Below are 12,362 nucleotides of genomic sequence, written 5' to 3'. Positions count from 1 at the left end.
GGCAAACTAATTTTGATATATAAACGGAGAAAATCACTGCCACTGAAATATATGGACTTGAAATGCTACGGAGATGTATTTCATTGATCCCTAGATGACAGGCAGTGATCAAGACTACAGGCTTATCTTTGCTCTTTAATGCAATTAACTTCCTCACAGAGGTCAGCAGGCCACTGAGATTTTGTACTTAGCCAGAGCTAAAGCGAAGTTTCACTATTCTCTAAAACTAAATAGCAACTTGGCAAGGAATCCAGGCGGCCTTTTCTATTCCCTTCTCCTGGCCTACGCTCCAAGCGTAACACTGGTGTTGTAAATGCACAGAACTGGAGTAGGGGACAAAATGGAAATCATAAAGTGAGCATCTCTTCACTTGAAAACTACCTGACAATAGCATTCCAAGATCCTGAGGCACTTGTAAATCACATTTAAATACGCCTGCTTCTCTGCCGGGTATCTGAAAATATTGTCTTTAGACCCAGGAAGAGACTAGGGTTAGGAGGGCAACAGTTTTGTTGTGGAATCATCTTTCTACCGGGAGTCTTCAAGTAGGCATATTTCTAGAAATAATTTATATTTCTGTGCTGCTTAATGTCACTTGATGTCCACTACCGGCAAGAGTCCATCTCCAGTCCCCCTGACCTCCAAACAGCCCCCAAAAGTCTCCAGTCCATGCCTCTGGCATTCTGTAGTTTGTAAAGAGCTGCTGCTCTACCTTTGTATAGATCTCCCAAATGATGATTTGTTACCACATTCACATTCTTCTGGCTCACCTGGTCATCACTAAAGAGTTTAAGTCTCTAAGATAAAAAGGGGTGGGGGTGGAGGGAAGGGACCCAGCAATATTTATGAAAGAGTGGCCTGTGTTTTAAGGACAAACCTGAGTTCTGCTATTTTACTCCATATTTTGTCTAAATAAACTGCTCCAAAATGGCTTTAATAGAGATTCAGAGATTTTATGAATAGAAGGAAAAACAACAACAAAAATCAAATATGGGTTGAACAGATCTCATCCTGGTTTAGTAGAGCAGTACATTAGTTTTAAGTAGTATCGTGCTCCAGTGAGTAATACTTTTTAAGGGAGTGGTCGTGTATTTGGGTTGTTATATTTCATAGTCCCAAGACACTGAGAACAAATATCCAATGTGGAGTTTTTACTGTAAAACTATACAGCTTCACTTGTTTTCCAGGGGACTCATAGCCAAGGTGATGTGACCTTCCCTGAGGCTGCCAAGAGAAGTCTGTGGTACAGGGCATCACAATGCAAACCCCTCTCCCACAGCTATTCTGAGAGCACGTGGAGCCTGGGAAAATGCCTCTGAGTGGCCTGCTGAGCCATCAGGACTGAATGACAGGTAAGCACTGCTTCATAGCTGGCTCCACCCAACGCTGCATGGCTCTCCTCCAGCCAAACCTCCCAAACCTCAAGGCAGCCTCAAAGCAGAAAGACCTACTTTGTCCCACAATACTTCTCTCCCTAAGATGACTTATTCGTTATTGTTATCATCACTCACAATCCTGAAAGATGTCAAACATCCAGAAAAGTAGAAAAATAGTGCCATGAACACCTAAAACCCCAGCTAGACTCGATAATGGTTAATACCTTATTATATTTCATATACCTATTTGGTAAACCATTTCAAAGTATATTAGACATCATGACCCTTCACTCCTAAATACGTGAGCACAGATTCATATGTGACAAGACATTCTCCTATATCACCAAAATACTGTGATCACAACTGAGCATGACATTATTGCTTCATCAAATAACTAGCCCGTATTCAAATCTCCCAAAATACCCCCAAAATGTGTATCAGTGATTTTCCTCTTGAATTAGAAGCTAACCAAAGATCACATTTTGCATCTGGTTAGGTCTCTTACATTTCTGGTAATCTCAAATAATCTCTCCCTTTCTTTCTTTTATTTATAACTCTGACTTATTACAGAGATCAGGCTAGTTTGCCTTCCAGAGTGACCCCTATATAGGATTTGAACTTTAAAAATGAAATCTCAGTTGCCTAAATACAAATTTTCAACTTGTATGCTCTTTTATAATGCCAGCCCTTTGTTAATTTTGATAGCTTCTTTAAATGCTGCGGGGAAACAGCAGGTTCAGACTAATGCTGTAATTATAATTCAAAGTCTGTAACACAGACGACTTGAAGATTTAGTCCTAAAGATAATTTCAAAGAAATGAGATCTTAAATTTGTAAACAAATTTTTAGCAGTGGTAAAAGCAGGTGGGATAGTGGTCTCCTACTTGTTTGAAGAAAGGGTACTTGGTGGCAATCAGATGACTATATGCTGACCTGGAAGCAGCTCCAAATTTTCTGCCAGTTCAGACTTGTGACTGTGTTCAGTCTGAGATCATGAGTCAGCTCTCATTCTCTATCTGAAGACTTGGTGAAATTTAATAAGAGGGTAGGAAGGAAGGGGTTGACAGCTACCAAGTACTGACAATGTCTTTTATGCTAGACTAGACCAGGAACATAGAAAGCATTTTAAAAATAAAGAACGTGTATTTTAAAGCTATTCTGTTCAGGAAAAATCAACTTACAACTCATTGTAACTGTCCATTTGGAACGTTACACCTGTCCTTATCAGATGGCCATGGGTAGAGAAGTCACAAGTGTGATGCTTTCTGAATGAAACATTCAGAACATACAGAGAGGTTAGGTATAATAACGAGATGGAGACGTGAGAAAAGCCCTGATGGGGACTTTGAAACATATTATAGGCTTAATGTGATCTTCACCATTGCTGGTGATGGATGGGGTTGAGGACAGGAGTTGTTCTGTGGGAACCAAAAAACAAAAGTCCTACCCTAAGTTTAAGAACACACACACACACACTCACACACACACACACACACACAGAGGATCCTAGTTTAAGACCACAAGTGGGAAACAATTTGGGTGGGTAAGTGGAATATCTGGTTCTAGGCTAAAAATTTCACTTATAAACCAAGACATTTAGAGACTCCAAAAGGATCCCTTGAGAGAACATTTCACGTTCTTAAATAAGGACAGTACTGGACTCTGAGTCACAATAAAGCTATGTCTATTTGATGCCAAAACAAATGGGGCAAACTAGTTAGTTCCACGAAAAAAAACAAAAGACCTATGAACAAAATTATTACTTAAGGCCAAATTTACTTAGAAAAAATTTTTTACCTGTCACTTCATTGACTTTGTATGCAATACCACTGGCCACATGTGCTATTAATTTTACTATCTATGGGATCCATCTGAGCATGTTACCACTGAACGAGAAAGCTGCTCGGGCAGACAAAAATTAGAATAAAACAAATCGAGAAATTATCACTTCAGATTTCTTTCCTATACTGCTTTCCCACTTTTTGGTTTATGAAAATATGTCCTTAAGATTAGGTATGAAAACCATGTTTAGATAATGTGTAAGCACAGATGAAATGATATTCAAAACAATGGTTCCCACAACCGTCACTCTGCCAGACCATGCATAATGATGGGGATCACAGAACTGGGTACTTATCAAACTCAACGTTCCCTACAAAACCCTTCCCTCACCTTCAAATAACTATGCATAAAAGAAACAGATTTTTTAATAAAGCTTTTGTAATGAGGTAGCCAGTTGTTTGAATTGCTGGCTGTTCAAGCTGGCCCCTCTGCAACAACTTTCACACTTCCTGTGCGTAGGACGAACTCCAGATGAAGCATATCCTCTGTGGCCTCCCTGTCTTGCAGGGGGTCTGTTCCAACCCTACAATTCTACAACCATGTGCAATGAGAAAAAGAGTTTGGGAACCACTGGACTATTCTAACAGGATCGCAGAATCACAGGACATGAAACATCCTTGAAGGATCATCCAGTTCACTCCTGCTTGTTAGCCCGGATCATATTTAAAAAACAGCACCGAAATTCCAAATGAGAAGATGCTACACTTCGCCATGTGCAACTTAATTTTTCCTTTATCATTTGAATTGAGGTTGCAAATTTAAATGCATTAAGGGGCAGGACAGTAACATGAAAAGGGTTGGGTTTGGGCTGTGAAAAAATGGTGATAACACATGCCTGGTTTACAGGAGACAGAAGCTACTGAACTCCAGCCTCAGCAGCCACAGGGAATTAGGGCCCTAGGGTACCAGATTTTGGGCATTCCAGAAAAACTGTATATCCAAATTTTTATGTGAAATCTCCCAAATTTTAAATTACTAATAAATTAAAATATACCATGCAGTCCAAAGACAGTGTTTCTGAGGGCAGCTTCAGCTTTGCACTGCCAGTCTGCAATCTATAATCTAAATTCCTCGAGCTATAGCTGAAGTTCATTTGCTTGCGTTCTGTTTTTGGCAGAGCTGAAAGAAGGCTGGCTGCTACCAAATGCTTGGAGATAGGTAGCCAGTTTCAACCTAGTCATTTACTCTAAGCTAAATAAACCCAGGTCCTTAACCTCACTACACAGGACATGTTTATCTACCTTAAATCATTCTGACACTTCTAAGTCCTGACACTAAAGATACACAAGCTAACAGTCTGACTCAATGTGGGGTAAAATGAAAAATGAAAAGACTGTACAATTTTAGAAATCATTAATCATGTGAACGTGAGATCTGTATTTTAAAAAATCACAAAACTTACATTTATTGAAAAAGGACTTGAAAAGCCTGAGTAACATGCGATATTCTGGGTTGGAAGGGCTAACTGTTATAAAGATGCCAATTGTTCCCATATTTATTTACTTAACAAACATGTACTGAGTGTCTATTGCCTACCAGACAATTCCAATCAAAATCACAATGAAACGTTTTTTGTGTGTGTGTATGGGTGTAGGAGGCAGTTTGGAAGTTGTCAAAAACAATTCTAAAATTGATCTAGAAGACTAATCAAATAAGAATAGCTAAGGGAAGAAAAAACTCCAAATGAAAAAATTTTTTTTCTAATTTAAAGTGATATATAGTCAATGTGTTAAAAACAAAACAAAAAAAACTAGACAAAAGCAAAAAGGTATTAAGGAAAAAGTTAAATTGCGTATAATGTGACTACTCAGAAACAATTACTTGTCACCTTGACTTTTGGTGTCCTCCAGGTCTTTTCTCAAGATACATAAATACATAGATATTCTCTCTCTCTCTCTCTCTCTCTCTGTCTCTCTTTTAACAAAAATGGAATCACATGACAAATGCTACTTTATAACCTGATTTTACTTTTTAAAAAAACTCAATGCTACATACATTGACTTTAGGTGTGGCATCGCTGAGAAATCCACTCCTGCTCTTTCATGATTTAATATTCAATAGAACAGGGCTCTGCTGGTCTGCAGTGGCAGCTCTGCCATATACAGGCCTCTCTTTCAGAGTTACTCTGCTCAGTTGGCTTATCAGTCAGTATGCACTGTATTAACTACCTAAGCTTTATTTACAATAAACCTTAATGTCCAGTAGGGCAAATTCTTTTCCTGACCCTCAACACTGTTTCTAGCCTTCTGGAACACTTGGAGTTATTCCTGCTCCTTTATGCTTTCATATAGCTTATCAAGTTGCATGGGAAAATTCTTTTGGGAGTTTGATTAGAAAAGCCCTGAATTTACAGATCAATTTGGAGACAAATAGGACCTCTATACGTTTGACATGGCAGACCTCCCAACTATTTTTAAGGACTTTTAAAAATCTCTTTCAATAAGCTTTAAATTTTTTCTTCATAATGTTCTTGTGTACTTAATTGAGTTTATTATGAGGTATTTCCTACTTTTTATTGTTGCCATCATACATATTACTTCCTAAAAATTTCATTTTCAAATCATCTGCTTTTGCAATTGACTTTTGTACTTTGATCTGCAGCTGAAAAACCTATTAAACCCTCTTATTAATTCTAATAATTAGCTGCTATATTTCCCTTAGACTTTTCATGACACTTTTATTCTTTATTTCCAATTTTTCACCTGTATTTTTCTTCCTTGACTTATTGTTTGAGCTGGAATCTTCAGTAAATGTTGAATACTGCTGCTAGTAGGAATCGTTGTGGACCCCTTCATCATAAAAGAACAGTTCTTAATGTTTCAGCACTGAGAATAGCATTTCCATTTCACCTAAGATTTTGTGTTTATTAAATAAGCTATCGTAATAGGCACTGCATCTCAGATTTGTGGCTCTGTCCTTTGAGACACACAGTGAACTGCTTTCTCCTATAAAGTTTATATAGCCTATTTTCTGTTCTATATTTTCTACTCAGCATTTGTCTGTAACAAACATGCCCCTTAAAAAACAAACATTCCCCTCAGTATTGTCACAGTCATTTGGGATCTGTAGCCCATTTTACAATGTGATGGGTCTTTTTCCAATCTTTGACACATTCACTTAAGTCATATAAAAACAGTAAGTATTCCCAAAGTTATCAATCCTACCATCTTCGGTTATTAAATAAACCACTATGACGTTTAAGTAACCACCTACCAGTTGAGAGTTTTTCCAACTCCCAGTCATGAGCTCACCATCCATACCTTAATCACTTGGATATGGGTATCTCATCACTTGGAATCTAAAGTTCCAAGGCTGGAGTCTTCTCACCTGTACAGATTCCTATATCTCCAGCACCCAAGAATCTGATGTAGGTCTGGGGTGGTTCCAAAAACCTGTTTTCTTTTTAAAGAGCTCCAGTGCATTCTGATATGCAGTTCAGATTTGGAAGTCACTGCTCTAAATCTTATTTTGTTGATTTACTGGTGTGTTATAATGAAATTAGTAGCAGGAGTCTTTACAGAGTTCTTGGAAGACAAACACAAAATCCAAGTTCTGTAAGTGAATGTAAGAGAGAAATTCTCCCAGCTCCTTAAACACAAACAAATAGGCCTCTAGTAGGAGTACTATAGCAACGGTGAAGAGGCATGGGGAGAGAGATCATTTTAAGGCACTCAAGGCCCAAATGATGGAGGCAATTTATGAGAAGCCAATGCATATTAGCTCAATTACTATCGTATCTCTGGAGGAATTCAAAAAACAAGTCTCGTGCCTCCTTTGTTTCATTTTCTCTCTCTCTGCCAGACGATCTACCTTTTCACAGAAAAAAAAAAAAAGATCACTACTTCTCATTTTTACCTTCCCCAAGTCCTTAGAGTTCCCATAAAATGTACATCATTTTGATACGTAAAAATTAATGTGATAGGTATGCAATGACTTCTGATCATAATTAAGATGCTAAATCAGATCTCACACAGACTCAGATTAAAAGGAAACTGACGCTTCCTTTCCAACTAGGGCCCGGCAGAATGGCCCCCGCAAGGAAGGGTGGCGAGAAGAAGAAGGGCCGTTCTGCCATCATCGAGGTAGTGACCAGAGAACACACCATCAACAGCCACAAACACATCCATGGAGTGGGTTTCAAGAAGCGTGCCCCTCGGGCACTCAGAGAGATCCGGAAATTTGCCATGAAGGAGATGGGAACTCCAGATGTGCGCACTGACACCAGGCTCAACAAAGCTGCCTGGGCCAAAGGAATAAGGAATGTTCCATACCGTATCCGTGTGCGGTTGTCCAGAAAACGCAACGAGGATGAAGATTCACCAAACAAGCTCTACACGCTGGTCACCTACGTACCTGTCACCACTTTCAAAAATCTACAGACTGTTAATGTGGATGAGAACTAATCGCTGATTGTCAAATAAAGGTATAAAACTGCTATAAATAAATAAATAAATAAATAAATAAATAAATAAATAAATGAAACGATGTAGGCTTTGTCTCAGGTTTTATTTCTGAAACATGACCTTGATATTCTTATCTTCACTGCCTAAAAGAGGCCGAGTTTAGAAGAATATGTAAAGAGGACTTTTTAATGTTATTTTGCTTGCAAGTATTTACTGTTAATAAAATATCAAATGAACAAATGAAAAACACTGGTTAAAAAAATCATAAAACCACCTTCACTATATACAAGTCCTTAACACAAAATTAAGAGAGATAACAAGACATGTACTTCCCAATGAGAACAACAGGAAATATACCCCATCCACCCCAAGTTATCTTGTATAAGAAACAACAACAGGGATGTGATCCCATCAAGTCTGTGGATCTAACTATCAGTTTACAGGAAATACAGGGGCTGGAAGAGTATGTGAACACTACCATGCATATGTAGCCAGCCAAACCCAAAACGTAGGAAATTTCAGAGGACATCTGACCTAGTTTCTTCAATAGTAGCAAGAAAAAAAAATGAGAGGGGTGTTCCCATAAGTTCAAAGAGATATTCACCGAAGGTAAAGAGAATCAACCAAATGTGATGAATATGTGGGCCAACCCTGTTTGAACCCTGATTTGAACAATACTACTATAAAAGAATAAGAGAGAGAGAAATCTGAAGATAGATTATATCTGATGACATCAAGAATTTTTTTTCCTTAATGGTGCTCTGATCATTTAAAAAAAAAAAAAAAGTGGGTAGCCTGGGTGGCTCAGTGGTTTAGTGCCGCCTTCAGCCCAGGGCGTGATCCTGGAGACCTGGGATAGAGTCCCACATCGGGCTCCCAGCATGGAGCCTGCTGCTCCCTCTGCCTGTGTCTCTGCATCTCTCTCTCTGTGTTTCTCATGAATAAATAAATAAAATCTTCAAAAAAAAGCTTCTTAGTTTTTATAGCTATATAGATTATGCGTATAATATACAATATTGTATGGTATGTATACTATATACAGTATATAATATTATGCATCCAATATTTGATATCCAGGATTTACCTTAAAATTATCTGGGAGTGGGGACAGGAAGATGCAAGTGGGGGGATAAATGAAATAACATTTGGCCATATGTTTAAAATGTAAGGCTGCATGGTTGATAAGAGCAGGTTCATTGTATAATTCTATTGTTTATGCCTTTAAAATTTCTAGTAAGTTTAGAAAGGAAAGTGACAACTTTTTTGAATGTTTAAATTTAAAAATATCACCATAATTTGATGAAAATATTTAAGAATCTTAAAGATGGGGGCAACTGGATGGCTCAGCAGTTTAGCACTGCCTTCAGCCCAGGGCCTGATCCTAGAGACCCAGGATCGACTCCCACATCGGGCTCCCTGCGTGAAGCCTGCTTCTGTCTCTGCCTGTGTCTCTGCATCTCTCTCTGTGTGTCTCTCATGAATAAATAAATAAAATATTTTTTAAAGAAAAGAACCCCTTAAAGATGATGCATTTTTAAAAACTATTTGTTAAATATTAACACAAATTAATTTAATTAATTTAAGCTTGCTTTTCTAATTTGCTAACTTTGAGAATAACATTTTGTAAAAAACACAAAAGCATTCTTTAGTATGTTGTGAATTTTTTTTCAATATTTTATTTATTTATTCATGAGAGACACACACAAAGAGAGAGAGAGAGGTGACACAGGCCGAGGGAGAAGCAGGCTCCATGCAGGGAGCCTGATGTGGGACTTGATCCCAAGACTCCAGGATCACGTCCTGGGCCGAAGGCAGGTGCTAAATCGCTGAGCCACCCAGGGATCTCCATAGTATGTTGTGAATTGTAACCATAATCTTTAGAATAATTTTGTAACAATTCAAAAGCAACCTAAACAAAAATTATCTAATAAGTGACTGTAAAGCTCTCATCTTCCTTAAGCCCTAAATAAGCACACTATTGCATGCACAACAGAAATGGTAATTTCATTATTGAACTACTTGCTTGAATATGTTAATTGATTATCGGTATAGGTATACATATAGATACAGATACAAACATTTTGCAGACTTCAAGCCACATCATCAAGCTCTTAGGTATGGAGTAAAAAGTATATCATACTTTTAAAAAATTGAGCCTTGCAGTAAACAGGGCATATGCCTAAAAGCGGAATCTGGGGAGGCAGAGATAAAGGATTCCCTCCTGCGAAAAACATATCGAATCTGGATAAAAGAAAAACATACTTCAGTACAATAGTAGAGCTCAAAAGAAATGGAAATACGAAGGAAATACCAGAAACAGGGAGGGAAGGAGTAGGAAACTAGTGGGCTGATACTCTAATGGCCTCTGGAGAAACATCAGATCAGACATACACAGGAGAGGACTGAAGATGTACCCTGCCTGCAGCTCAGTCCCCAACACCCTGAGGAGTAGACAGACACTGCTCCATCAGTCCACAAAAATCCCACTCTCTCCTGACCTGTAAATTTTTCCTTTTGTTGAATGCCCCTGAGGCTCCACAAAAGCCTCTTGTAATGTTACAACATCCCAAACAGCTTCCTGCATTTCCATCCCACAGAACCACTCTTCTGCAGGCTATTCCTCTATTCCCAGCTTTCAAAGGCAAACATTTTCACGGTGCCCCTCAGCTCTCAGTCACATGACTGAAGCTGGTTCCAGCCACAGTTTTCCCTCCTCTTCACAGCAGCTTTCTCTCTTCCTTTTAGGGGTTTTCGTAGAAGGTTCGTATGGTAGGAGACCTTTGCAATTGGTATTTGAAAATACTGGACACTGGAGTGCTTTGGAGTCTCTGAAAGGGAGTCCTGGAGATCTCTGTGAGGCCCTGGAGCAGGCTGTGAGTTTCAAGGTGATACCCACCTCAGCAAAGACATCAAGACCCTTTGTCATGTATTTCCTTCTATCTTGTCCTCTGCACCGCCCTCCCACCTCCTCCCTGGCCTTGTGCTCCTCAATGGCTTACTCATGTTCGTCTCCAACGTTTCTCAGTGGTGCAACCTCTCCAGGGACTCTCCCACCATCGAGGTTCTACAAGAAGCTTCTGTCATTTCTTAGGGTTTTCCTCAACACCGGCCCCATCTACACCGTCCCATCATCACCTCCCCTGGCTCCTCAGTCGTGCCCTGTGGTCTACTCAAGCTGACGCTTCATGGGCCTGCTTTTCCCTGTCTACCTTCACCTATACCCCTCCACTCTGCTGAGTCCCATCACTGAAATCTTTTCTCACACATCAGAGTCTTGCTTCTTTCTCAACTCTCTTCTGAAAACACAGTTTCTTCCAGAAAACACTTTTCCGGGCTCAGGAAAAATAGAAAATTCCTTAGAAAGAGAAATAAGGCCAATATTGTGAAACAGGTTTGAGTTATATATCTCTATCTGGGAAGTCTATGTTAGTCACGTGACATGAACTAAATATCACACTGACAGTAGTGAGCTGCTGCTGAGGAAGCAGGATGGCAGCAAACTGGAGTAGTTTCATACAAGTGAGACACCCTACAAGGTAGAGTTTTTCCTCTTTCTGACCCTGAGAATGATCTCACTAGAGTTATAGATTAATATGAACAGAAAATGGTTATTTTTTTTTTCATCCTGTCAAAAGCCAGGTGTTCCTCTAAAAGAAATAATCACACCAGAGTCTTCCCACTTGCCCTATTTATGCACCCACCACATACAAGTGCTATGTGAATCCTTGGCTGTGCCAAGAAAATTGCTTAGCTCCTGAGGTACTCAACTGAGGTCAGAGGGAGAGAGTGCAGTGAAAGGATGATGGCTACAACCTAAGTGCTACAACAAAGACATGCACTGGAAGTCAGGGAGGCTGAGAACGGAAGGGTATGTTTCATTAAACAACGGAGAGTAACAAATTAAATTGGGGGGAAGGCGCTCCCCAAGGAAAGGAAACATCTAAGCAGAATCTGGAGGGATCAAAAGGATCCTGCTAGAAGGACTGAGAATGGTGGGCACCACAAGAATGTCTGCCTCAAACCACAGACGACTCCTATTGGCTCCCAGGAACCCTGGGAGGTAGGGGAGGCTTAGAGTTCAGTATGCACAAGAGGATAGGGAGAGACAAAGTACAGAGGAGAGATGGAAGGGCGGCGGTGGGGGGAGAGGGGGGGTGTTTGACTTGCAGTCAGCTTTACAACCTCGAGTAAAGGATTTTAACAGGAGTTCCTGAGATTCGTAAGCATCCCCAGTATATCTTACAAATACTGATGACTCACTATGGGTTTCCAGTAATATGAAGACCTTGACTATACTGAGGATCACTTTTCTCTTCACTAATTTGGTTAAAATGGAATAATTAAAGCTGATAAATTTGTGAAAGGGTTTAATTTAATCTACGAATCCTAGAAAAAAGCTTGGTATAATTAATATCTTATTAATTCTTTAAAAATAAGGCGTTTATAACAATTTAAAATGATGTTTATACTGACTAGGTTAAAAGAGACTCTTGATCCTGGTAAATGCCAGCTTTAACCTTGTTGGGAAAGAAATAACATTTAATACAAGGCTAACTGAAATAGTTTGGTATTGGCATAGGACAGACATGTAGAAATAGAACTGAGAGTTCAGAAATAAATCCTTGTATTTACCGACAACTGATTTTCAACAAGGGGGCCAAGACAATTAAATTGGGATAGAATAGTCTTTTCAATAGATGGTACTGGGGCAACCTGATAACCACATGCAAAAGAATAAAGC

At 39.2% G+C, this 12,362-nt stretch overlaps 2 protein-coding genes across 2 annotated transcripts in view; one reads left to right on the top strand and one right to left on the bottom strand.

The window, feature by feature from the left end:
• SLX4IP (SLX4 interacting protein) overlaps positions 1 to 12,362 on the bottom strand; it is a 257,746-nt gene that overhangs the window by 33,601 nt on the left and 211,783 nt on the right.
• Positions 7,223 to 7,649, top strand: LOC129494699 (60S ribosomal protein L31-like). Its single transcript, XM_055301633.1, has one exon. The coding sequence runs from the start codon at positions 7,244 to 7,246 to the stop codon at positions 7,619 to 7,621; it is 378 nt and encodes a 125-aa protein (XP_055157608.1). The 5' UTR covers positions 7,223 to 7,243; the 3' UTR covers positions 7,622 to 7,649.

The sequence above is a fragment of the Nyctereutes procyonoides genome, unplaced genomic scaffold (assembly GCF_905146905.1).
Source record: "Nyctereutes procyonoides isolate TBG_1078 unplaced genomic scaffold, NYPRO_anot_genome, whole genome shotgun sequence".
Taxonomy (NCBI): Eukaryota; Metazoa; Chordata; class Mammalia; order Carnivora; family Canidae; genus Nyctereutes; species Nyctereutes procyonoides.
This window is presented reverse-complemented; position numbering and strand designations above follow the sequence as displayed.

What these genes read in the sequence shown, in the direction of transcription:
- LOC129494699 (XM_055301633.1), top strand. Translation starts at nt 7,244, where the DNA reads ATGGCCCCCGCAAGGAAGGGTGGCGAGAAGAAGAAGGGCCGTTCTGCC.